Raw genomic sequence first — 25,277 nt, 5'->3', positions numbered from 1 at the left:
ATGATACAACTAGCAACTTTATTGCTTTTCTTATTACGGATGATAAATGCGGCATCACCTTCATGGGATAGTGTTACACCTCCTGTGAACTTGGCTAAAAGAGAGGAGCAGACATGTGGTCAAATTATAAATGGCTGTCCTGATCTGAACTTCACATATCACGAGAAACTGAATGGTATAATGGATTATGACCTCTCAATAGACTCTGTTGTTTGGACAGGAGCCAATACTTACAATCTTACTGTCACTGTGACAGGCCAAGAGGCAATTGCACTAAAATATTTATGGTCATTAAAACTTATTGGTGTCCAGGGCCCTGAATCTACAATCGTTCTTTATGGTAAAAATGAGAACACTTATTTAATAGACGACCCAACACATTTTACTGTCACATTTGAAGTATATGCAGAGCCCTCTAGCGACAACCCCGATATCGTTTGGATGCCTAATTTTGAAATCAAATACGAGTATTTACAAGGTGATGCGAGCCAATATAGCTCAACTTGGGAATGGGGAACAGCCACGTTTACATTAATAACGGGATGTTATGATTATGATAATCAGTGCAGGTCAGAAACGGATTTCCCAGGTTATTTTTGGAGTTATCAATGCGATGACGGTGTTGATATAAGTGATCTCTATAATGTAGAAATTTGCGGGACCTCGACAATATCAAGCTCATACTCAACCTTGCAATCATCTAGTACCATAGCTGAAACCTCAGTACCAAGCTCTAGCGTCCCATCCGCTATGACAAGTGCATCTAGCAGCGTAGAAACGGGTTCAACCAGCGGTGTTTCTTTAGTATCTTCAACAATTATTTCTACCACATCAAGTGAAAATATGGTATCAAAAAGTTCGTCACCTTTGCCGTCCACGACAGTGTCAAGTACTTTGAGCAGCTTACTGAGTTTTTCAACAAGCTCGCATTCTTTGGTGACCTTTTCAACGAGCGTTGGCTCTGGAAGTTCGGAAGCCTTTGAAACTTCTTCATCTTCCGTTGCTTTTACAAAAGCGTCCTCAGAAATGAGTTCCTATTCCATAGGAACTGCCCCATCAGCCATATCCTCAATGATTACTTTTTCATCATCCTACACACCATCAGGTAGCTCTTTACTTCATATCTCAACGCCATCAACCTCAGAGCCATCCGCTGTTGTTTCATCGACTAAGTCTTCCTCTGTTAGGTCCACGGCGTCAGATTCTGGTTCCAGCGAAAGCTTCTTATCTGCTAGTACCCATTCAAAAGAATCTTTGCACACTATCTCGACGTCATTGTCCCTGCACTTATCTAGTGCCAGCTCACCTTATAGTACTTCGTTTAGCACTGTTTCCTCTGAGCCCACCTTGATTGACAACTCAGATACTTCTTATTTATGGCATTCTGTCTCATCAGACATTATTCCTTCGGATTGTTCATTTATCACTCCAACAGGACCTGCCTCAAGCCCCTCAAGTGCCATATTGCCCGATACCACCTCATTGGATGCCTTTTCATCTGTCCCATCAGCTTCGCTCATAATTACCACATCCACGTTTTCTTCTAGAGCAACTGCTTCATCTGACAGTCTTCTAAACGTGCATTCAAACTCAGCAAGTGCTGTGACATCTGAAAGTCTTTCAAGAGGCACTACTGTATCTGTAGTTCAACCTTCATCTAGTATTGAACAATCCGTAACATCTTCAGATGCGCCTTCTACACTACCACCTCCATTTTCGTCTTTTCTTTCATCCAAAGACTCTTCATCTGGCACCTCTGACAGGTATACCAGAATTTCCTCTGATATTATTTCGTCACAGAGTTTTTCACATAACATTTCTATAGCATCGAGTTCACAGTCAACTGCCAGTATTTCATATGTAAGTTCGTCACCAAATAACTCTGCTCTGTTGGGAACCAGTTCTTCTGAAATCTCTTCATCCACAAGTCCTTCGCACAAATCTTATTACTCCTCCGACTTCGTCTCTATAGATTTCCATTCTACGGTAGTTACGCAGTCGGAAACGTCTTTGTCTTTTACTTCTCTAATGGAGACGTCGCAACCTTCCAATACCGTCATTACATCTCTTCCTTCCCATACCGATACCACGTTCCGCATTACCCTATCATCCGAAGATTATTCTATTATAACCTCCTCAACACAGACTTCGCAACCAGCGATTACTACTTCCTCCTTGGAGATGCCTCCTTCTTCCTCCTCAAGCATGTCAAGTTCCTCAAATAGTGCAATATCCAATGATATAGCCTCTCTACATGGATCTACCACTGCTAGTTCTTCCTTAGTTCCTCTCCAAGATGTGCTTGTAACGTCCTCGTCGCCAGTATACTCTGTCATAGTAACATCACCTATTGATTCCAAGGTCTCTTCCCTTGGCTCAACTTCACTATCTCGTTCTTTTGACACAGAAGATAATGTGATTACGGAATCACATTTATTATCGACGACAACTCCTATTAGCGCACCTCCAATTGAAGGGGAAGAGACAGGACATCATATACTAAAGAAAGAAACCAGGATTCCATTTAGCAAAGCAAAATCCGAACATAATTTTGGCACTTCCCGTTTCGAGTACCTGAGAGGTAGCACTGAAAAGGTTACTTACGCCACCAGTATAATTAGCTTCCATGACGGAACAAAGGTTTCCCCTTCTCATTCTGAACCAAAAGGTCTTGATACCACGTCCTCTTTGAAGATTTCCTACCCACCTTCCCCCTCATCTAGGGCTGTTGGCAATGAAAATGGGGAGGTATCAATGAACACTTTGACGTCCCTGATGTCACTGAGCGCCACACCCACCATAGTATCTACGGAGCAGGCTACTGCAGGCTCTACTGTTGAAATTAGATTAGCAGTACCTGTACCTCCCACAAGAATTACTCCAGAGTCCAATATAAAGTCGACCTCCGCATCTTTCAAGAGTCATGTAAAGACGACGTACAATCAACAACTTTTATTTTCAAGTATAAGCAAGGGAGATTTACATTCTGAAACGAATAAAGCCAAGCAGACAGGTTCGTCTAGGTCGAACCCTTCGGAAAGCAGCTTTAGTTCTGTTAAGACTGTTATTCAGGAAGAATTTTCTGTCGAAAGCCAAGCAAGTAATTTCATGTCGGAATATAGTGGTATAGCTAACAGTAATGAGGTGAATGGCATTTTCTATGGCCTTGTATGTCTCTTGTTAATGCTTTAATTACTGCAATTTATCTTACCATCGTAGCCACATGTTATACTATCAGTGGCGGATTCTTTTAGACAATCTTTAAATAATATGGCCAAAACTCTCCTAGGAGAACTTTCAGACGTCTTACAGAGGGAAATGCCGTGCTTTTAGGGCAAGTATATAACCATGCAATATAATGAAAGCATTGACATGTCCACGACGTTAATTATATGGTAAATATATAATCAATACTCAAAATTGTGAGTAATATCCGAAGTTCAAAGTTAGTTTATAGAACTGATTCATTTGCCATCGGGCGATATTTTTGTTTCCTGCGTATCGTTCATGAAAGGAGATATAATTCCCGAATCGAAAGTATACATGGTTCTCGAAGATATTAGGTGACCTCAATCAAATATGTATCTACATATTTCGGATACTATAGCCACAGAATACGCCTAATATACAGGCTGCACTCGCTAGCGGAGGTGATTTTACATCGTACAATCGCTTACAACAACGTCTAGAGCAGAATTAAAAGCTGATGCTGTCGGAAGAGGTTCTCATCAGGGAGAATAAAAAGCAACAACTTTGACGAGTCAATTTCCCTTTAGTTATCTAGATAGGTACGGTTCCTGCCACAACTATTGCCCTGCTTATTTGCTTTCGTATAGGAAATACAATATGTTGAAGCCTTACCAAAACATAGTTTTATATATTGAATACTCTTTATATCTTTAGGTATGCTCGAAACTACAATTAGAAGATTGAGAATACTTGGTGAAAAAAATGTAAGAAGTGCATGAGTTGTGCAATCCGGTTGTAACTTGTTGTTCCACCTTTCCACGCCCAGCTGACAAAGAAAACTGAAGAAGAGAAATGCGTCACATATTCGCAATTCCATAGTCTGTTCCTTACTTATAGTAAAGATATATTTCGAATTGTCAAAGTTCCCTTCTCGTAGCGCTCATTTAAACTCTGCATGAGCCTTTTTCTCATGACATTATTATCGTTATTGAGAGGCATCCTGCAAAAAACAATTCTACACTTATCATTGACGGTGTAGTCGAGTACCCGTACTTGCTTACAGTACCTACTGTAATATCACAGCTTTGCTGAAGGTTTTACAACGTGTTCATCCCATGAGAATCGCATTTCAGTCACCTATAGGGCTCTTCTCAGGCAACGCTTCCGAAAGAATCCACTAAAACCGTTTATTACATTATACAGACAAAAATGGCATTATAACTAGGGTTATAACTATGTGTCTAATATGATAGTATCAGAAAAACATGTTTTACCACAATGTGTCCGATACCATCAGATATGTAAACGAATGGTTAATAAAACCCAATTTAATTGACAACTTGCGAGAATGTTGCTAAAAATGATTCCGGTACCCTTCCTGGAATCTTTAAGCTCTTTATCAACAGTATAATATATGTTTAGCCTAGCTCACACTTTTCCTAAAATATCCACCAATAACCAAATCAAATGAGTGGCACCATCGCCGTCAGAGAATAGGTGATTTTTGGAAAATTGGCCGGCAATGAAATAACTAGATTACTTCTTCATTAAACATCAAAATAAAATGCACGTCATTTTTACGAACCGATGGGCATACGGCTAGATCATCATTTTAAATCTTTATATCTTTCATTTTCCTTCTCAGTATACAGAATTTCTAAATTTTCGAAAAGTCCGTCTGTCACAACTGAAAATTTCGTGATAGGGCCGTTTCATTCCTCAAAGATATAGGGGAATTCAAGAATTATATATCTAAAAGATGAACTAGCTCAGAGCTTGTGTATAAATAATGACACAAAGATATATGCAATGCATCGCATGGAAAAATTTTTATGAAGTGATAGTTATACAATCAATTCATTCCACTAACTCATTATAGTTGATACAACGGCTTGTTCAAGCTCTCAATAGATAATAAATCATATAGACATGCCCTTGTCCTCTTTATTTCAATGTCGCAGGTGGAACAGTTCATCATATGGTAGCCTCTCATGAATAATATATATCCTTCAAAGTGGACTAAGTTATGTGTTGTTTGGGCCTGGGAATATATTTTCTAAACCACCAATATGAACAAATGTTAACCGTTCAACAAAATGCTTGCTATATTTAAAATGAACTGTAGAACAATTTTGCATCCAATTTCTTATTATGCGAGAATTGCTAAGCATTTGCGCTTTTTTTACACAGGGATGCTGGCTAAACGTAGTTTAAGCCAGGTTCAGGTAAGTCGAGAGTATACGTTGAGCTTTGACTTGACAGCAAAAAGATTTATTTCCCAGTACTAGAGATATGAAGAGTCTTGTCATTGGACAAAAATTTGGTTCTAAAATGGAGACAGTGATTCTTCAAATCTCCAATATCATGTTTTGCACTTTTAGGTGACTGTATATAGGAACACTTACCAAGAGCAGGAATACATTTAAAGCTGCCAACAATACTATTGATATAAAATGATGTTGTCACGGTTTATTGTTCCTTTCTCTTGAGCCAGGCGACTCAATTGGATTGATGTGTACAAATGCTTTTTGAAATTCAAACTTGCAAAAGACAAGTGACTCACCTGGGATGAAAAATAACGCTAATTATTCAAGATAGTGTCCAACTTAAGTTAGTATACCTTCATTAGGTTACGAACTGATTCTGATGTGCTATAGCTGGTCTTGATATGCTTCCGTAGGAGTACTTGTTGGTTTTGCTCGATTGAACATGCTCACCAGCTTGCTCATTCTATAAAGGTCATGTTTTCTTTACAATCATCTCACAAACATCTGAAGCGTCGCGAATCTTGGAAAAATGCGTTTACTCAAACGTAGTATAAGACGATTAAGAGCATTTCCAGAGTTCACTTCTATCTAAGTACTGAACTTAAACGGTCTAAGCTGTGTATTTTGCAGATATCAGACAACTCCATCAGTACATGACTCAAAGCACATGAAATATGTCATTCAAATAGGAGTTTAGAGCACAGAATGAGAGTAACATCACTCCCGAGAGAACAATCAAACCGTAAACGCAGATAATGAGAAAGCTCAATAGCGTTAGGTCCTTCCGAGAGGCGGAATTACAATTTTGACATTTTCTGCAACAAGGTAGATAGGACGCTTCGCTTCATGTAAATTTCTAAACTGATAATAGTGCTGTTTCCTTTTTATGTCATAAATTCCTGGAAAATACAGTCCTCGAATGGTATTGGCAACGAGGAAGTAGTATCCAAAGATTTCATGTCCTACATTTTTTAATCGGTGAAACAAACGATTGGCCATAGCACTGATTTAGGCCCACTAATATCAGGAAGGTATCAGATCTTTCTTCGCATATTTCTTACTTTGTTAGCATATGAGTATTTTTATAACATGATCTATCTAAGCTTATCAAGCATGGTACGTATCGACTAAACGACAAGAAATCAACATTGAAGAATTATAGCAACATGAAGAAGAAAAGAGCCCTCATACGAAGCATACGATTGTGTCATACGGCCTACACTTTAGTCAGCATTTCTTTGTAGACGAAGTCTGTACACGGAAATACTCCCCATAAGAGTGCTCTTTCATTTTTCTTTGATCTGTAACACTTGTGTTACAGATGGACCTTCTTTTTGACTCCATCATGTAAAGTTAGGAAATCTATTTGCTTTGCGCCCACCCAATAGAGTTATTCGCATGTTAATTAGTCAATATTAATTCAACGCAAATGCTCAATGATACTCAGAAGTGGAAACTTAGAAGAGAAAATAGATGTCGGACTCTTGAAATCCTAGATAAACGGCAGTTAGCACTTAAATCGAGAGATAACACTTTCTTGACACCTTCTTGGCTTACTCGCTAGTTTTTCAAAGATACTGATACATTTTTAAGTCGACTGGCACATTTATAAGCGTCGTAGCGAGCGACTTTTCGGACCGTCCGTATTAGGAACTCGTGTCATAGTTATAGAATAAAATAAAATGATTATTCGTCAGATAACTCCAAAGCCAAACGTGCTACTCATAATGATGCCTATATTAGTCGAGGAATGTAGTTATTTCAGGGTTAATCCTTGTAAAAACCTTCACGAAAAGCTGTGATCTCAAACTTCCAAAATCAAATTTGTATTTCTTGAAATATCTTGTCTATAGCTTAACGAAATTCCAGAGGCTATCACGAATCTTGATATTTGAAGAAATACATATACCCAATTATATGTAAGAGGTTGACTGAGGTGTATTCATTCTGTAAACATATATATAAGTAATAAGATATTTCGAGAAAGAAAGAATGAAAAATTTATTTACTTCGAGAAGGAAAATCACTTCGAAATTTGATTTACCGTTTAGGAAAGGTAAACAAGTTTGGAAAAAAATTTTCTGAACAATTTAGACTCACAGTAATTGGATTTTTTTTCTGAAAGAAAAAATTTGCACTCTGTCCATTTGATTTTCTCATTTTGGATTTTAGTGACGGTGAAAATCAGGTTTTATACGATGTGGGACTTGCAGATAAAGTTCAAAATTGTAATTTGAGCTCGCCTTTTTGTATGGGCGGTGTATTTTGGTCATTTTAAATATATAAGCTTTATAACTTAAAATTAAAGGTTTTCTGTCAGAAAAAAATGCAATATGTTCAGCGAGAGTAGGTTTTAATGATATTTATCATCATTCGACCAGTCTTGGCTATCTATTCTAGATTTATTTGCAGCTTTCATGGCCCATGACACTGATTGTTCTTTGTTTGCCGTACTAGGGGATATCGACTAAAATAAGGGTAAAAGCACTCTTTATAAGATGAATTTGAACGTAAATAATAATTGATCCCGGTAGATAATTAAATTCTCTCTCGAGAATGTACGATAAATAGCATATAATGATAAGCTGGGTCGTGCTAAACAGGTTTATCTTTCAGATCTTTTGATACGTATGCGTCCGCGTCTCAATTCCAAAGAATTATTGACGCTTGTATATGGAAAAAATGGACGTACCTACAAATGATAATAGAAGTTAAAAGAGAAGTACGAAAATTTTCATTGAAAAAGTCCCATATTTCAAAGTTATGGAAACGACAGATGTCATGAATGTTCCCATTGCTGTGTTTAAAGTACAGCTTAACAAGTATTCGTACATTCAAGACAAGTTTCAGCATTACAGACTTTTTTACGTTTGCTGGCGCGAGTGCCAGTATTTTCTAATCCATTTTCGCTGGCCTCACAGTTGCTATAAATGTCCTTAAAAGAAGAATATAACTCCATGGTATAGTTCCCTATCTATATTTTAAAGTTAGCTCTGCGTTGTGCTGATCTAATGTTCACATTATATTTTTTTATCTTGGTACCTTTCTATTTTCCAATAAACAGTGGTAGTTCCGTATTCTTCGTAAAAAGCATAGGGTGTGTTGTGATAGATATATGCTGAGTACCACTTTTGTCATCTCTCCCTTACCTTGAATATCAAGGCTCTTAATTAAAAATTATAGTGTTCCAATGTATCAGTTTGGTTGGTGGATACACTTTTCATATAGCGATGTATCGCTTCTTGCACGTATCCGCATAGCTTGGTGACAGGGATTCTGAATTCTAAGTAGATGCAACTTTTTTTCTCGAGGTTGACAAGAGTTGACTGGTGAGTAACGTGCAACAGCCAAATGAAGTTTATGACTGTCTTGATGCCAATGCTTTGCGCAGGTTTGAAACGGAGTTGATATTTTTTTCTTTCAATGTCTGGCACAATTTATTTATGATCATAAAAGCGAAAAGCTTCCATATTTCAATCTTTAAATCACTAACAGTATACCTAACATGCCCAATCAAAAGCTATTGTAATTGTACGATAATATTTAAGCAACTCTTGCTAATTATGCAAATATAGAATGGAAAATGAGAAGCGGGCAAACAATGTCCCTTTCATTTACGAAATTGAAACGTTTTCCTGCTTGCCACAAATTGCTACGGCGATAATCAATTCTATTGGCCCAATATTTACTGATATTTGGTCTTAGCATTTCTTCTGAGAAATTTAATTATCGCATTTATTTTGCTCAGTTTAAGTGCCATTATATTTTTTTATTTTTTTTGAAAACAATATTCTTATATTTATTAGCCTTACCTATACTTTGCATTAGAAACTCAAACGCATATTTTGAATGCATTAAAGCACTCTGTAGATCCCAAAACAGCGGAATATCTCAAAAGCTTTGATTGTGCCTATATCTTATATACTAACTTATAATGGTATGCTATTAGGACCGACTCAGCTTTTTATGTAGTTTCCAATGCATGGAGTATTGTCAGTAAGATTTCTCCAAAATATAATCTAGGAGCGTGCTGCAAACGCAACGGGGCTTTAATAATATTATTTAATTCCTTGATTGTTTGCATTTGCTTCATTCCACAATGGTGCCTCCACCATTGCTAATTTATCACCTTTTATTTGAAAAGTTTTCTATTTGGTGCCGTATTTGCTCTAACAATCGTCAGCCTAGTACTCATGCTTGGAGCAAGGGGGGCGCCTAATATTTGAATTGATTGAAGATGCATCCAATCGTTAAAGATGTGTGATAAAATAGCTACCAGACTTCTTTAGGCTTATGTATGAAATAAACTACTAAATCTAACTCAACAGCAAATCACATTCTCTCACAATGACTTATAACTACGTACTTCTCATATGATGTTCTAACCAGTCACAGGTACATTCATCATGTCTTGGCCTAAACTACCCAAGAAATGCTATTGAATTCATTAAAAGATAGTAGGGTTTTATTGCATCACAGTGCTTGCAAGAAAATGGCTTAAGAGCAGAGACCCAAAAATATATTTAAATATTCTAGCATTAGTCTAGGTACAGTCTAGCATACATTGATAGTGCTGCTAAAATAAAAGTTCACTATTTATAATGTTACTTTCTTGGCTACGTTAGATCTGACATTTTAGATGCTATTATATTCTCTAACATACATTCCTCTTCGTGGCTGGAGAAACGTACATGACCTAAGACCCCTTTACGCACTATCTAAAGATGTTGCAAGTGACTAAAACTGAATACTGATATGTTGTATATACATTCACTGACGTTATCAGCATTAGTGGTGCCTTCCCATATAATGTTCTATAAAAGATGTGACGTACTATTACCGATCGAATCAAGATGCATTTATCAGAAAGTTATTAGTCATATATTTCCAGGATTTGCATCAACTTTGCATATATGCATAGAAGGTACAAGAAAGAGATGTATGAATACATCTTCCTGGAATGAACTCAACACCATATTTATCAGTGATATCGTAGCAAAAGAAGCGATACTCTGGTTGAAGTCATCCAAGCTCATCTACGAGCCACTATTGATGAAGACAAGTAGATAGTTGTGACATATCCTATTTTCCAAGTAGTAAGCACTGTCCAGATTCATACCTCTAAAACTCTCGAGAACTCGAGAACCTCATTAGGATCTCTCCTTCAGTTTCTGAGCAAAAATTGAAATCTCGTGGATGTAGACCCATGAAATTTTGGGCGCGTTACCTCCACAGTCAAAGGGAGGTGCACGAAGATAAACAAACAACAAATAAACAAAGAAACGCGACCTTGCCTGTAGGTATTTCAGGTCTATTCGATCCCTTGTTTCAGGAACTGGTCTATTTTATCAGCAGCCACAATTAAGAGACATGCCAGGAAATTTTTAGCCTCCGCATTAGATATAGTTTCTTTTTAGTTTGCTAACCAATACTTGATCTTGGGATTGAGCAAGAAGTCCTTGCAAATTGACAGATTCATAGCACTGTCTTCCTGCATTGTAGTCTACAGTGGGAATTTTTTCGCACAAGTTTGAACGGCCATTCATCAAGACTTCCTCTTTGAAACAAGAGATGATAAATATGCGATTAAATTATCTAGAAGTCTTTGTTTCCATGTGGCATCAAGTGAATAATACCTCATCCCTATTCTAAGCTTGCTTAATTGACGCTTCTACAGAAATAATACAGTTTTCTTCAAAATAGAAAGAAACGAGGTTATTTACATCTGTCCTTAGCTGCATAACTTTTCTCCGACTTAGATAGTGGCTCGAAATATCGCCTAAAACTGCTTAACTATATTAGCATCTTGAAACACCAGAAGTATCGGACATCAGAAGTACCCCAAATGAGGTATTGCGCAGATAGTTTGTTTACAGTTACGGTATCTCCAACGATAATCTTATTTTGAGCAACAGGAATAAGTTTTGAGGTACCAATGAAGGACAGTTACATAATACGAGACAGCAATAGCTCTTTGGCGGATTTCTATAGATCGCTGCGTGATTTGGCTGACAGATATACCTACGAACTCTCTAGGCATGAGTAATGCACCGCAGACAAAAAAATTCTAATTTTTCCAAAAAGCGTGGCTCTAAAGTTACTGGTATCATATTTTGGAAAATAAACTCTACATATACTATTTACGGGTATTCTAGAATTGAAATTCATAATATTGGCGCCATTATTTGCTCTGCTCAATCCCTAAATCTAATTATGGAGCGCTGGTCACTGTGTACGAAGAAATGCTTGGAGGGAAACTATTGAAAGCCGTCAAGCTATGAACTTGTTTTAATGCTACTGATGTCTATCGTAACGATAGAAGGCATTCTTCAAACTTAATGTATCAAAGATTAAGATTTTTTTTGAAGGAGTTGGATAAGTTCTGGAGAGACATGTACACTTTTCTCTTTTCTTCTCCTGTTAGAAACCCAATTCTTGATTTGTACTCTTGAGAGACCTGTCTTGGAGATCAAGTATTCAGTGCTTTGTCTGTTCAAGTATGGTCTATCTATATGCGCGGTGTACCATCGCTCTAATACTTTAACATTTTCCTTAGAAAATCTGTGGCCTCTATACGAAATACCGGTCCTGTTCAAATTCATCATATCCTGTGTAACGACGTTGAAAACCGTTTTATCATCACTTTCACTCTTCGAAGAAGAATACGAGTGACCTCCTGTACCGTGAAAATTTTTCATACCTTTTATTAGGGTTATCATTGTGCACGTGAGCTGATGTGCCGTATACGCCAAATGCTTCTCCTCGCTGCCCATACGGGAGGTATCTTGTAGTTTTGAAAGATTTAGCATTATATCTCTGAGTTCTAAATGGAACTCTGCCTCCAATAGGGCCTCGGATGAAGGTAATTTAGAGCATAATGCGAAGAGCTTATCGTTGATATCTCTTAGCTCCTGTTTAGTATCCACATCCCTTGGTGAGTTTAGCAAGTCTTGAATCTGAATCTTGTTCATCTTATGGTTGGATGTGTTAGTGAAGTTTGTATTTTACAAAAAAAAAAATCCTTTCTTTTTGTTCTTCAACTGTATCCTCATCTGATTATCAACCGTATGCGCTTTCTATATATATTTTTTGAGTAGGCTTTTGCAGAAAAAAAAATATAGTACATTATTTCTTGGGTCTGTTTCATCTCAAAGCTCTGATTTGAGGTTCATTTTTTGTAGCAATGATAACGTTCTACATATTTTAGTAATAATATATAAGTATCGCATAGCACATTATTGCTAGAATAAATATCTTGACAATTGTAGACTATTTTACATCAATATTGAATAAAATACCCTGAATATATATATAATAATGAAGTGCGGTGTACTTAACAAGCAACCTTTATTCAAAGTCAAGCTAAAAAAGACCATAAGAGGCACTAAGACTCTTCAATCTAGTAAGAGGATTGGGAAACCAAGTCTGTCCAAAGCCAAGAAGAGATTGAATAATGTTAATGTGTTTTCTGTTATGACGGAAGACCTTGATAGCATAGCTCCAAATCTTGATATTATTCAAATGATAGATATTGCAAAAAACAGAACCCAAGATACTAACGATTTACTCTATTATTGGAACTATGCTCTTCCGTTCGGTCTGGACCCATTGTTGGTACCGTTCAATGACATTCCTATAGCACTAAAAAACCCCATAGAAATATGTCAGAACAGAAATTTAAACCCCTTTATGGCATTCAGATCGTACTATTCACAATATGCACAAGGTTTGAAACAAATAGAGCTCTCAGAAGTTCTGGCAAAGGCATGGCATTCTGATACAAAAGAACAAAACTACTGGATTTCCCTCACACAAAAGTGTGCCAACGGTCTGTAACCACAGTAATTATATACGAGATATCAATACGATTAAATAAACACTATACTTATCCTTTTAAAAATATACCTCATGAATAAATCTTGATCATTTGCGCAGTACGTTGATTTTCTAGCAGTAGTGCCGGCGTATTTTTTCTTTTTCTCCTGAGATCGTTCTATAGTCTGGCCGCGAAAGAGACATATATTTCCTTTTTCTGTCATCAATGGAAAAAATAAAGATGCATTCAGAATATGTTACTTCACTAATTAGGAATTGGATTGCTACATCTGGGAGTAGAATAGTATCTGGCTCAGATCATGTATCAAATCAATTGGTATAGATTGTAAAAGGTTATTCCAATGAACCGTATTTTTTTCTTTTTCTATGACAGTCCCTACGAGGCGATACACACCAAAGGTCTATTCATAGAATACCAAAATATGCTTTCTTGAACCTGTAAGGTTTACGTAGAATCTGAAAGCGTTCAAACTTGTAGTGTTCTAATGTGTGCATTGTTTTAGATCGAAACAGCCGGATTATACATTAAATGACGTGCAATATTTGCATGTAAGGTACATGTACTTTTTAGTGAAAATCGCCTTAATCCAAACAGCTCCTATGCACTTGAAACAATGTTTCCTAATATTGAATAATGCTAACGTTGTTGCATATAGATGCCTGTACTTATTACTGTGATAAATTTAATAATGTTTCAAATTCTGGAGATGACTACGCAAGGCGCCTCGAATCAGAGGAGCAAACGGCTATATTAGCAAATTATACTTTTTATTTTTACTCTTTTAGTGAATCACTAGATGTTTCGATCTGGCACGGTTACCATCATTTTCGAATGTCCGATGTAATACAATACATGTCTTGGAAAGTTTGTGTTACGAAGCGCAAGGGCTCTAAAAAATGACCTGTGTGAACATCATTTGTCTCAACTTGGGTCCTGTAGATTAGATTTTGATTTCACATGAAACACAAATAAGATGAAACCTTTCTTAGATGCTACTGTTATCAAATTTTGCACAAAAGGTCGCTTGGTTTCCTAGAAAGCAAGGCACATAACATAGCATGAGATCAATATTGAAGACCATATTATTCTTGTCGAAATAGTTTGTTTTATCTAGTTGTTTGCTTGCTTTGTTTCCTTATAATATCTAGAGATATTTCTCACAGTAAAACTTAAAGAATTTTAGTGAGACCTAGTAAAATCCATTTTTCCCAGTATATATACAACTATCATAAGCATGATGCGTAAAAACGTCCAGTCTCACAGATGATGAGCACATTGTCTCAAAGGAAACACTACATAGCTTTCTGGTTAGTTCAATTTTGGTTGTATTAAGGAGAGATAAAATAACTTGACTGAGTTCAGGCTATTTACTTGTGCGGTGCTTTCAAAGTGCTCCCAAGTTGCCAGGAAAGCAGAACAGTTGACTGCATAGAAAAAAATATTTAGTAAGTATCCGACTAACATTAAGAAAAGAAGAAATGAAAACAAAGTCGCTAAGGAATAAAACTGACTCAGAAACTAATTGTAATTAACCAAACACATTCTTAATTCCTATTGAGAATCCAAACAACGCTAAAAAATGAACATTTAATTTATTCATAGCACCACCATGTTCAAAGAGTTTTTGAATATAAATTAGTAACAAAAAAGACAATTTTGATTGCACGTATTAACAAAATTATGTATTCATTAATTGCCACATCGCCCTTATGATGTTTTAATTACTCAGATCATATGGCACAGGTGTTTTACTTATTTTTAGCGTGCTTTTAATTGATTTATAAAGTCATACAATAAAGGTGCTCTCAGAAATCAAATTTCTCGGGCAAACTTTACCAGTAAAGGTTACTTATTGCCATAGGAATGGTAGTTGATATACTGCCACTAAATTTAAAAGGAAAGCTAGCATCCATGGGCTGTCATGGGCCGATTGTAAAGGCAAGTGCTGTTAATGAGGATTTGTAAACCAACAATAAAAAACAAAACAGATGTTGCTAGGAAGTACGTTTTGAAGTACAATGAATAAGCCAGAAAGGATATTTTGGCACTGAATTCAAATAGCACAGCAAACAGTACAATTTGATACACTACAAGTCGAGTGGAACATGGTGAAAGATAATATTTCTACGCTTAAAGCAGAAAATGAAGCAGGCTATAAGTACTTTGTGAATGACTGATGGCTACAAGATATTTGAGGTTAAGAGATGGAATTGTAGACCAGCATCTTCTCGATACAGGCGATATTGTTATTGTGAAAAAGCCTTATTGCACCAATACCGTTTGCTGAAAACCCGGGCAATGATAACTATACCTTACTTCGGCCACACAGGTGGCTGATTAGGGTTACCTAGCTATTGATGATATTGCCAGCCAGTGTCGGGCACTAGCTGTTAGCAGCCCTATTTTGTGAAACCGTCGCTGCAGCAACAAATTTTTTGACATCTCTTTCTCTATGCGGATTCCCTCAAACAAACCCTCGTCTTTTTCCGAAGTGTTTCAGGTTGCGGCAAAAGCTACAATTTGAACCTCAACTTAAAGACCAAACAGCATTTGCGTACTTATAGTTCGAAACTATATAATAGAGGACGTATTATTATTTTCTTGCAACTTGGATTGTATTGCTATAACCACTAAAACCTCATTGCCTAAAGAAAAGAAGGAAAAAGAATCATAGCGGTCAAAATATGACTAGGGGATTTTAATGGTGACAGTCTTAACTCGAATGATATATTGACTTGTGAAATTGCAATAGGTGAAGAAGAAAAGTCTTGAAATTGGACCTATTGATGTTTAAGCTATTTCATGGGAAGAAAGTATGAAAATGCCAGTTTGTTTTTTTTGCAATGAACTTGTAAAAATAGATAACTAGAATCGTTTGAAGATTCAGCTAAAGTATTATCTAAATGACAAACATTTAAGCCCTTTTCTTTTTTCTTTCGCAAGTGGAAAACTCTACCATCTTTCAATGGAACAATGTTCTTTACTTTTAAATTTTTTCAGATTGCAGCAAGTCATATTTTAGGAAAGTCTCGATCTGATAAAAAGAGGATATATTATCTTCTGTCATCCTCATGTTATAAATGACATTGTTCAAAATAAAGGTATGTTATTTACTCAGCGTAACTTTTTCTAATAATTTTCTTAGAGGAACGATTCTAAAACATTCATGTGCCATGGTAGCGATAGGTAACACGACATGCCAATTGCTAACAGAAACAATCTTTCTAATAATGGTCAGTTGCTCATAGTTTTGAAAGAATGAATTACGATCATTCACAAATGAACGAAACATTATATTGAACATTCTTAAAATCGATGTGATTGTAAGCCGTTACTATTGAGATAGTCATTTGGAGTGTTCAGTCACTTTACACATTCAAAAATGGGTACCATAAAAACCCAGTTTTATCTTAATTATGAATACGCGGCTTACTATTTGCTCAAATGTTCTGTATCATGTTCAGCTTGTTCAGACAATTGAAATAAGTCACTGATTAAGAAGGATGGTCACCAAAGCCCGAAGATTGTTAGGCAAAGCTTTCTAATAAAGAAAAGTTAACTTATTGGAGACATAATGGTCTAAGAGTAACTGAACTTTAAGCCTTTAATGTGCAACAGTTTTTTAAGAGGCTTTTTATTGCATTTTCTAGGCAATAAGTTTTTCGAGTGTACTGCAAAGTTTATTGAATTGATTGTTTTAATTGATCTCGCTTCTTCCAAAATGACGAAATGTGAATAATTTTCAGGCAGTTTTTCAATTGTAAATAAGAGATGATGAGAAAAAACAGAGGCCAGAAATTTTCAGGATATACGATGATATATTATCACTGAGCACTTTATCAACCGTCTTATCCAAAGAAGATGTTGATTTGACGAAGATTTTCCAAGAAGTTTGAAGGTTTTGATAAATGGTAGTATATCCAGTAAGATCTATTTAGTCACATATTCGATGATGTTAGAATTCCATCACGAATTGAACTGGTTACTTTTACGACCGTGATAAAAAGAGTATGGTTTTTTTCATAAGGGAAGTAGACAAGAGTTGTAGGCATTCAAAATATTTTCTACATTAGTGGAAGCAGGTGGGTATGTAGAAGTGTGATTGGACGCAGTATTCAACACCTTTTGAAACCATAATAAAAAAATTTTTCCTGGAATTGTGCACAAGAGGATGTCTCTTTCATAGGATTTCCCTCTTTTTTTGTTGATACATTGTTACTATAGTATTATAAACGATGTGTTTTTCGAATAACCAAATATTTATCGCGTGAGTGAGGTGTACTTTTCAAGACTCAGATCACCTCCTATCAGATAATGTATGCTACTACGGCTTTCTATTCCTATAAAATGGATACCCAGGGGTTATCTATTCCATTTCTCCGCTACTACCATGATTCAAAATGCGCTGGAACCGATAAGTCGAGACATTCTGAGTGTAGTGCCATACATAAAAGCTTGTATTGCTTCCGAAAGGGCAGCGCGTTATACAAAACTAAAAGCAAAGTTGCCCCCCCCCCCGTCCAGAGTCTTCTGATCTTGGAAAATTCTTTCCCGGATGTCTCCAGTATCCCTCTTCTTGAAGAAGTCATTTGACAGGCCCTTTACTAGTAATCCTTAATTTGTAACAATCAGAAAACTGGAAGAGAATATTGTGAGGTGACTTTGTCTGTTCGACTGATCTACGGGTTCTACTGATCAGCCGTAGAATAAGCATACCTCCGTGCCTTACCATCATTAATGTGTCATGATTGGCTCACAATACATGACACATTTTCCTACCATCTAATCTCTGCGCGACTTTGTGAGGCGCGCAAGCACCAGCGGCCGGGTGAGGTTTACACTATCATCCTCTCTATTATTTGTACTGTATCGGCCGCTTCTGCACCTGCCACCCTCTTCCCCGGAGAAAACGAAGGAGAGAAAAATGAGTCAAAAAGAAACAAATTACTGGAGGAACGTGGCGGGCAAAGCCTTATCTATCTCATTTTTATTTCATTTTATTTTTTTTGTGGAGTGGATCCGTCTCAGAAAATGCTGTGGGAAGAACGAAAAAAAATCGAATCCGTCTGGCGAAGAAAATTTTCGACGCCTGAAGAAAGAAGAAAATTTTTTCGCTTTCTCTTGCACTTAAATATCATTATATAAAATGCTTATTCTTTCCTTTAGCGATAATACTTTTTTTCAAGGAAAGAACCCAACTCAAGAAGAGAAATTCTGATAGGAAAATTATTATTATCATCGCCTTCATCGCTATTTGCTATTACTATTTGTTACTTATAGAGTGATAGAATTGCAGATACACATATATATATACACACATATTACATGGATACACTCGAGTCTTCATCACAGTCAGTACCAAGACAAAGAAAATCTGGTGTTCAAACGTTTTCCACAATGAGTCAGGATGATGATATGAAAAAAATTAACATAATTCAACAAACAGACGCTTCTTCAACGACAGAAGATGAAGAAATGCTGAATAGCGGGTCTGTTCATGATGCTGAAGTTAAAAGAGAGTTGAAGCAAAGACACATAGGGATGATCGCCCTCGGGGGTACTATCGGTACAGGTTTATTCATCGGTATATCGACTCCTCTAGAAGATTCTGGTCCAGTCGGTTCTTTAATCGCATACATCTTCGTCGGTACTTTGACCTATGCTGTTACACAATCTCTTGGTGAAATGGCCACTTTCATACCGGTTACTTCATCATTTACTGTTTTCGCTTCAAGATTCTTATCTCCTTCCATCGGTGCTGCCGTCGGTTATATGTATTGGTTCTCCTGGGCAGTCACATTTGCTTTAGAATTAAGTGTTGTCGGCCAAATCGTGGATTATTGGACTTTTGCTGTCCCTATCGCTGCTTGGATTAGTATCTTTTGGGTCATCTTAACCGCTTTAAATATGTTCCCAGTCAAATTTTATGGTGAAATCGAATTTTGGGTTGCTGCCGTTAAAGTCGTCGCCATTGTCGGTTTCTTAATTTACTGTCTTTGTATGGTTTGTGGTGCTGGTGTCACTGGTCCAGTGGGGTTCAGATATTGGAGAAATCCAGGTCCTTGGGGTGATGGCCTCACTTCAAATGGTGTTGAAATCTCTAAAAATAAAAATACCGGTAGATTTCTTGGCTGGTTTAATTCTTTAATTAATGCTGCTTTTACTTATCAAGGTACCGAATTAGTTGGTATCACTGCTGGTGAAGCTGCTAATCCAAGAAAAACTGTTCCAAGAGCAATCAAGAAAGTTGTCTTCAGAATCTTACTGTTTTACATTGGTTCATTATTTTTCATCGGTTTATTGGTTCCCTTCGATGATCCCAAACTATCAAGTGACGATAGTTACGTTTCTAGTTCTCCATTCATTATCGCTATTGAAAATTCAGGCACTAAGATCTTACCAGATATTTTTAACGCTATCATTTTGATTACAATTATCTCTGCAGGTAACTCAAATATTTACGTTGGTTCCCGTATTCTTTTCAGTTTAGCAAAGACCGGATTGGCTCCAAAGATCCTTTCTCGTACAACAAAAAAGGGTGTCCCTTGGGTTTCTGTCCTGGCAACAGCAGTCTTCGGTGTCTTAGCATACATGGAAACAACTCAAGGTGGTCAAACTGTCTTCGACTGGTTAGTTAATATCACTGCAATTGCTGGTTTCTGGGCTTGGCTCTTCATCTTGATCTCTCACATCCGTTTCATGCAAGTACTGAAATTCAGAGGTATTTCAAGAGATGATTTACCTTTCAAGGCTAATTTAATGCCTGGCTTGGCTTACTACGCTGTCTTTTGTATGGTTATTATTATTATATTCCAAGGTTTTACCGCTTTCACACCAACTTTCGACGTTTCTGATTTCTTTGCTGCTTACATCTCTGTCATTTTATTCTTCCTAATTTGGGGTGCCTTCCAACTATGGTTTAAATGTAGATGGATATGGAAACTTGAAGATGTCGATATAGATAGTAACAGAAGAGATGTTGAAAAGATTATCTGGGAAGATCCTGAACCAAAAACTTTCTGGGATAAATTCTGGAACGTTGTAGCATAAGGAATATCATTTAGTTTTCGGCATCATATCCTCCCATATGAAATAGACCCATTCTTCCAATTAAATACTTTGTATTTATTTTCATGTAACGTAATTCACTATTCATATTTTTCACAGCCCAGATCAATTCTATCTTGCCTATTTTTCTTCTTTTCTTTTTTTTTTTCCTTTTTTGAAGCTGTTCTCCCAAGATGTGCTTATACCTGTTCACAAGATGGCATTGCACGGTCCTACAACCATTTCTCTATCACCAAATTATGAGCTGCCTCATTTTTCTTTACACCTCTAATAAACACGATGAAAACACAGAAAGAGAGAAATAAGAAGGGCTTTAGCTATCTCGTGAACTTAAAAGGAAGATAAACGTCCCCGCAACGAAAAAATCGTGAATCACACTCTTTCATCTAATGTAATATTTCGGCCTCTCTAATCCAATGCATACGATGGCAAAATAGCAGGCAGGATCCATAATCGGCCCACTTACTTAACACAGTAAAAAAAAGGTACGGAAGGATTGAACCACACCGATTAGAGGCAACGTAAACTGATTGCTCTCCAGAGCCTCGGGAATTGCAACTCCTTTTACTATGTGTACTAGTGTAATTTCCGTAATAGGTTAAATGTTCAATTAATTTGTTTACTTGTTTCGGCTTATTTTTCAGGTCCCATTTCCTCTTTAGTAATCATTTTACCCTTTCCAGAAAAAATGCAAAGACAATTTTTTCTCTTTCATTTTTTTGCTTTCCTAGTGAATTTTTTTCTTCGTCGAAGACTCTGTAAGACAAGCAAGCCTTCGAGACGACTTGGCGTCCTGGCCAAAAAAAATCTGGTTAGGCTAGTCGATAGCTCAAGAAATCAGAGATCTTTTATCATTTTGTATATATATTATTTACTCTCAGTTTCCATTTTCTTTACCATTACAACTTTTTTTTTACTGTATTTTTGATTTCCTCACCCTTGGCAATCGTGGTTTGAGTGTTATTATCTTTTCCACGTGTGTGTTCTGTGTCTGCATTTCTGGTTTTTATTAACTGATTTGCTCTCTTCATTTGTTTCTTCTTCCCTCATTACAGCGGCCTTGGTTCGAAAAGTTGCTCAACTTCATTGTGTACATGGTGTATGATCCATACCTCATTCTGGAAAAATTATGAAGAGAAAAGTCAACCAAGTGCATCCAAATCTTATTAGATCTGAAGCCAGGGCGTGTGATTTCACAATTCACTGTTATAAAGGTGATATTTTGAAGCTGTATAACAAATTAGAGAATGATCAAAAGAAAATTTTGAATCCCATCATGATTGACAATCAACCTGAGATTCAATGGTTTATGAGACCTTATTTGATCGATTTCTTGATTGAATTGCACATCTTTTTTGATTTGTCTCCAGAGACACTGTTTCTGGCCTCCTCCATCGCAGACAGGTACTGTTCAAAGAGAATTGTTTATAAGAGACACTATCAGCTATTAATAGCTACTAGTTTATGGATAGCTGCTAAATATCAGGATAAAAAGACAAGAGTTCCAACTTTGAAAGAATTGCATTTGCTGTGTTATCAGATATATGATCAACAAATGTTTGTTCAAATGGAAAAACATATTTTGAACACTTTAGAATGGTCGATCGGAGGACTTTTCACGATTCATGATAGTTTGAATCTGGTTCTTTCGACTAAATGTTTCAAAAATATGTTGGATAATGATAAAGAGTTCAATTCCATTAGAATAAATCAGTTGGTTTTGTTATCCTCTTTCCTTTTGGACCTCTCGTTGTATCAAAGGGATTATATGCTATATGATTCATCTACTAGGACAATCACCGCAATCTTGTTGGCATCACAAATCCTAGACATTCATGACTTCCCAAAATTTATTAATTCAGTCTTACAAACCCCAGCTACTCATGTTGATAACGATAATTACAATACTAATGACCCTGTTGATGAAAATACATTCCCTTTCGAATTCATTGCTGGCGATGAATATTATGCTTCTACATTCCATATCAATTTAAAAAATTCTAATCTTATCAAGATCAGGAAATGTCTCTTGCTTTATCTAAACGATTTGTTTGGACAAAAGGACACTAATCACGGTAAAAGCAGAAGTAGCAATGTTAACAATCCAAATAATAATCCTAACAATAAAGAAAGAATATCAAAAGTTCTTTATAAAAAATACAAATTTTTACCTGTAAAAGATATGATAAATGCATTCGTTTCAAAAAACATTGAACTCTATCTTCATTTGAATAAATTAATGGAGTCAAGAAACGTGCTCATTAAAAATGGAAATTTCGTTCAACCATGGGTTAATGAATCTATAAATATGTTTGTTGATTATTTTTCTGGTTTACAATCAATTCATTATGATGAAGATGACGAATTTGATGGAAACAACACAGCGAATATTCTTGAACCACCTGCTGCACAGCCATTCATAAGCACAATAGAAGAAGACATACAAAACAACACTATAACGCCTCTACCAGTCTTAATGCGTTCTGCCTCAAGTATTTCTACAATTGGTAAAACAAATCCAAGCTCTGCCGTGTCATCTAGAAGCTCATCTGTATTTTCTCAATCTGCTTTCAGGTCTGATTCACCTCAATTCATTGATACTATAACGCCTCTGTCAGCTACGATGCCCGTCAATCCAAACTTTATGAAGTCAAAAAAACGCCTATCTGTGGGCTCATTTTGGAATCCAAGCAACGGCAATATGTTTGTAAATTTTAACCCAACATTTGGGAATGGCAGCATAAATAATGTGAATAACGATCTTTCCATTCCACCAACTCCAGTTTTTACAAAGCATAAGCCAACACTCTCATTTACGAATTCTACCAGTTCATTATCCAACCAATCTCCGGTTCTTTCTGCTACTTGGAATAACAACTCACACAGTAATATATATTCATTAAGGACAAACTCAATTACAAAAACTAACAGGCAAAGATAAATGAAGAAGGTTAAGGCTTTATTTCTTTAGCGTTTTCCCTCTGTAATTAGACTTATAATTCTGCACTGTCGTATTCTTAGATATATTTATGTATATTATCTATAACTAACATCAAGAAAAAAAAGACAAACGTTAAATATACACTGCATATCATTTATCATTAACTTTTCCCTACTGGATCTTTGGGTTTCTGCTCTTTTACCTCTTCTTTCTCTACCTCATCCTCGTCAACTTCTATATACAAAATTTTTGAAAAGAGTAGGTAAATATGATACACAGCCAATATTCCTAAAGTGAATAATACAAGCTTTCTTTGGTATCTTATTTCGTTTTCCAGTGAAATGATTCTTAAATCACTACTCTTGATGAATGCATCATTGTTATTTTTAGTCTCCTCCAAAATCCCCAATGATTGATCTTTCAACTGTTTGGCGAACACTTTTAGGAGTTCAATATTATTCATTATAGTGTCATTGAACATACCAATCAAATTATCAAATCTAACTGCATACTTTGCTTCTAAATTTTCAAATGAGCTCGAAAGAAGCTTGCTTTGTTCCTCCATATATAGTATTGTCAGTGTTGCGTTATGTTCTAGAGTTGCGATTCTTTTGATTATATTTTTGAATATTGATTCTTCTGGTGACAATGGCAATTGAGCCGCCTCTTTGCTCGGTTTGCTATTAGAGTTGCTATTTGATTGTAAGCTTGAGGAGACTGGCGAATTTGCAACTGCTAGAGTATTCGTTATATTCATTATGTCAAGATTGATTTCCTTCAAAAACTCTTCAAACTTCAATGGCTCAAATTGTGACTCACAGACATTGAAAAAACTTGAAATATGTGGTATCAGTGTCTTATTATCTAAGTCAACATATGGCCACGTCGAACATTTATCTAAGACATTTTCCTTTGTCTCCTCTTCAGGATCAGCTTGCTTTCCGTCAGCAGCTTCTCCCACTCTAGTTTCTTTCAATGAAGGATCTACCTCAGTAAGATTCTTGACAAGTTGTAAATCTGAATCGATATCATTATTGGCAATTTCACTCAATTTGAATTCGTCCATCATAGTCTTTCCATGTACCCTAACTAAGGATATAGGGCAGTAAAATTCATCATCAAAATGTGATAGAATTTCCAGCCTCAAGTATCTCGCCCAGATTTGAGGGTTAGGAATGCTGAACCTTTGTAAATTTCTTACATTTTCGCAATCAAATTCACCTAATGATGTCCATTTGTTTTTATTCACAGGAAATCTATCTGATGCGGACACTCTTATATGCTTAAATGTGGATGAAAAGTATTCAAAATTTGCAATTATAATTTCTTCAATCAAAATATCTTCACATAGTTCGATAACTACAAACTTATTGGCAGCCGAACATGGGTTCAAAAGATATTTGTCTTTGTTTTCTATCAATATTGACGTGGCACCAGAAGCCTCAGAATTTGTCTTTACAATGGTAGCAGCACAATCTAAGGAAGCGTAGTTGAACTTGTGTTTGTAAAGTTTTCCCTCTGGTTCTTCTTCATAATTTTCTCTATCCCCACCATTCTTGTGGGACGGCAAATTATCATCATTACCAGTAAAGAAATTTACTTCAAATTCCATCTCTTCTCCAATACATTCGCCATCGCCGTAGCATGATGGGTCCACGGGTTCCCTATTTCGCCTATTAGAGTTTGAAATATCTTCTTCTTTACTCCTCTTCCAGTCTTCAAATGAAACAAAGGTCCCTGCATTATCCTGTTGGGAGTTATTATCAGATAGTTTAGTATCTTCCTTATGCCCTTCTTCAGCCGCGCCTCTAGTAACATAGGCAATGCAATACAGTAAGATAGCAACTATCTGGCACTTCATCGCGCAAAGAGATGATGTAGAAAGAAGCCGATCAAAGACCACAAGTGGGCGGTTACAGATGCTAAATGTTCTTTATGATGTGATCAAGCTAAATACCTTTCTATATAAAAAAAT

General features: G+C 36.4%; 6 protein-coding genes across 6 annotated transcripts; 4 read left to right on the top strand and 2 right to left on the bottom strand.

Annotated features, from left to right (window-relative positions):
- Nucleotides 1–3,192, top strand: KAFR0D00730 (uncharacterized protein; the record flags this gene model as incomplete). Its single annotated transcript, XM_003956806.1, has 1 exon — nucleotides 1–3,192. The coding sequence occupies one exon, from the start codon at nucleotides 1–3 to the stop codon at nucleotides 3,190–3,192; it is 3,192 nt and encodes a 1,063-aa protein (XP_003956855.1).
- Nucleotides 3,193–11,806: 8,614 nt separating this feature from the next.
- Nucleotides 11,807–12,427, bottom strand: MATALPHA2 (homeodomain mating type protein alpha2; the record flags this gene model as incomplete). Its single annotated transcript, XM_003956805.1, has 1 exon — nucleotides 11,807–12,427. One exon carries the CDS (start codon nucleotides 12,425–12,427, stop codon nucleotides 11,807–11,809), a length of 621 nt encoding a protein of 206 aa, XP_003956854.1.
- Nucleotides 12,428–12,773: 346 nt separating this feature from the next.
- MATALPHA1 (transcriptional co-activator mating type protein alpha) lies at nucleotides 12,774–13,292 on the top strand (the record flags this gene model as incomplete). Its single annotated transcript, XM_003956804.1, has 1 exon — nucleotides 12,774–13,292. One exon carries the CDS (start codon nucleotides 12,774–12,776, stop codon nucleotides 13,290–13,292), a length of 519 nt encoding a protein of 172 aa, XP_003956853.1.
- Nucleotides 13,293–18,618: 5,326 nt separating this feature from the next.
- KAFR0D00700 (amino acid permease) lies at nucleotides 18,619–20,343 on the top strand (the record flags this gene model as incomplete). Its single annotated transcript, XM_003956803.1, has 1 exon — nucleotides 18,619–20,343. The coding sequence occupies one exon, from the start codon at nucleotides 18,619–18,621 to the stop codon at nucleotides 20,341–20,343; it is 1,725 nt and encodes a 574-aa protein (XP_003956852.1).
- A 1,147-nt stretch (nucleotides 20,344–21,490) lies between these two features.
- On the top strand, nucleotides 21,491–23,302 carry KAFR0D00690 (uncharacterized protein; the record flags this gene model as incomplete). The annotated part of the gene is made up of 1 exon (XM_003956802.1): nucleotides 21,491–23,302. The coding sequence occupies one exon, from the start codon at nucleotides 21,491–21,493 to the stop codon at nucleotides 23,300–23,302; it is 1,812 nt and encodes a 603-aa protein (XP_003956851.1).
- Nucleotides 23,303–23,462: 160 nt separating this feature from the next.
- Nucleotides 23,463–25,163, bottom strand: SLP1 (Slp1p; the record flags this gene model as incomplete). The annotated part of the gene is made up of 1 exon (XM_003956801.1): nucleotides 23,463–25,163. The coding sequence occupies one exon, from the start codon at nucleotides 25,161–25,163 to the stop codon at nucleotides 23,463–23,465; it is 1,701 nt and encodes a 566-aa protein (XP_003956850.1).
- Between the last annotated feature and the right edge of the window lie 114 nt (nucleotides 25,164–25,277).

The sequence above is a fragment of the Kazachstania africana genome, chromosome 4, assembly GCF_000304475.1.
Source record: "Kazachstania africana CBS 2517 chromosome 4, complete genome".
Lineage (NCBI taxonomy): Eukaryota > Fungi > Ascomycota > Saccharomycetes > Saccharomycetales > Saccharomycetaceae > Kazachstania > Kazachstania africana.
The sequence above is the reverse complement of the archived record's forward strand: the minus strand, read 5'-3'. Positions and strand labels throughout refer to the sequence as shown.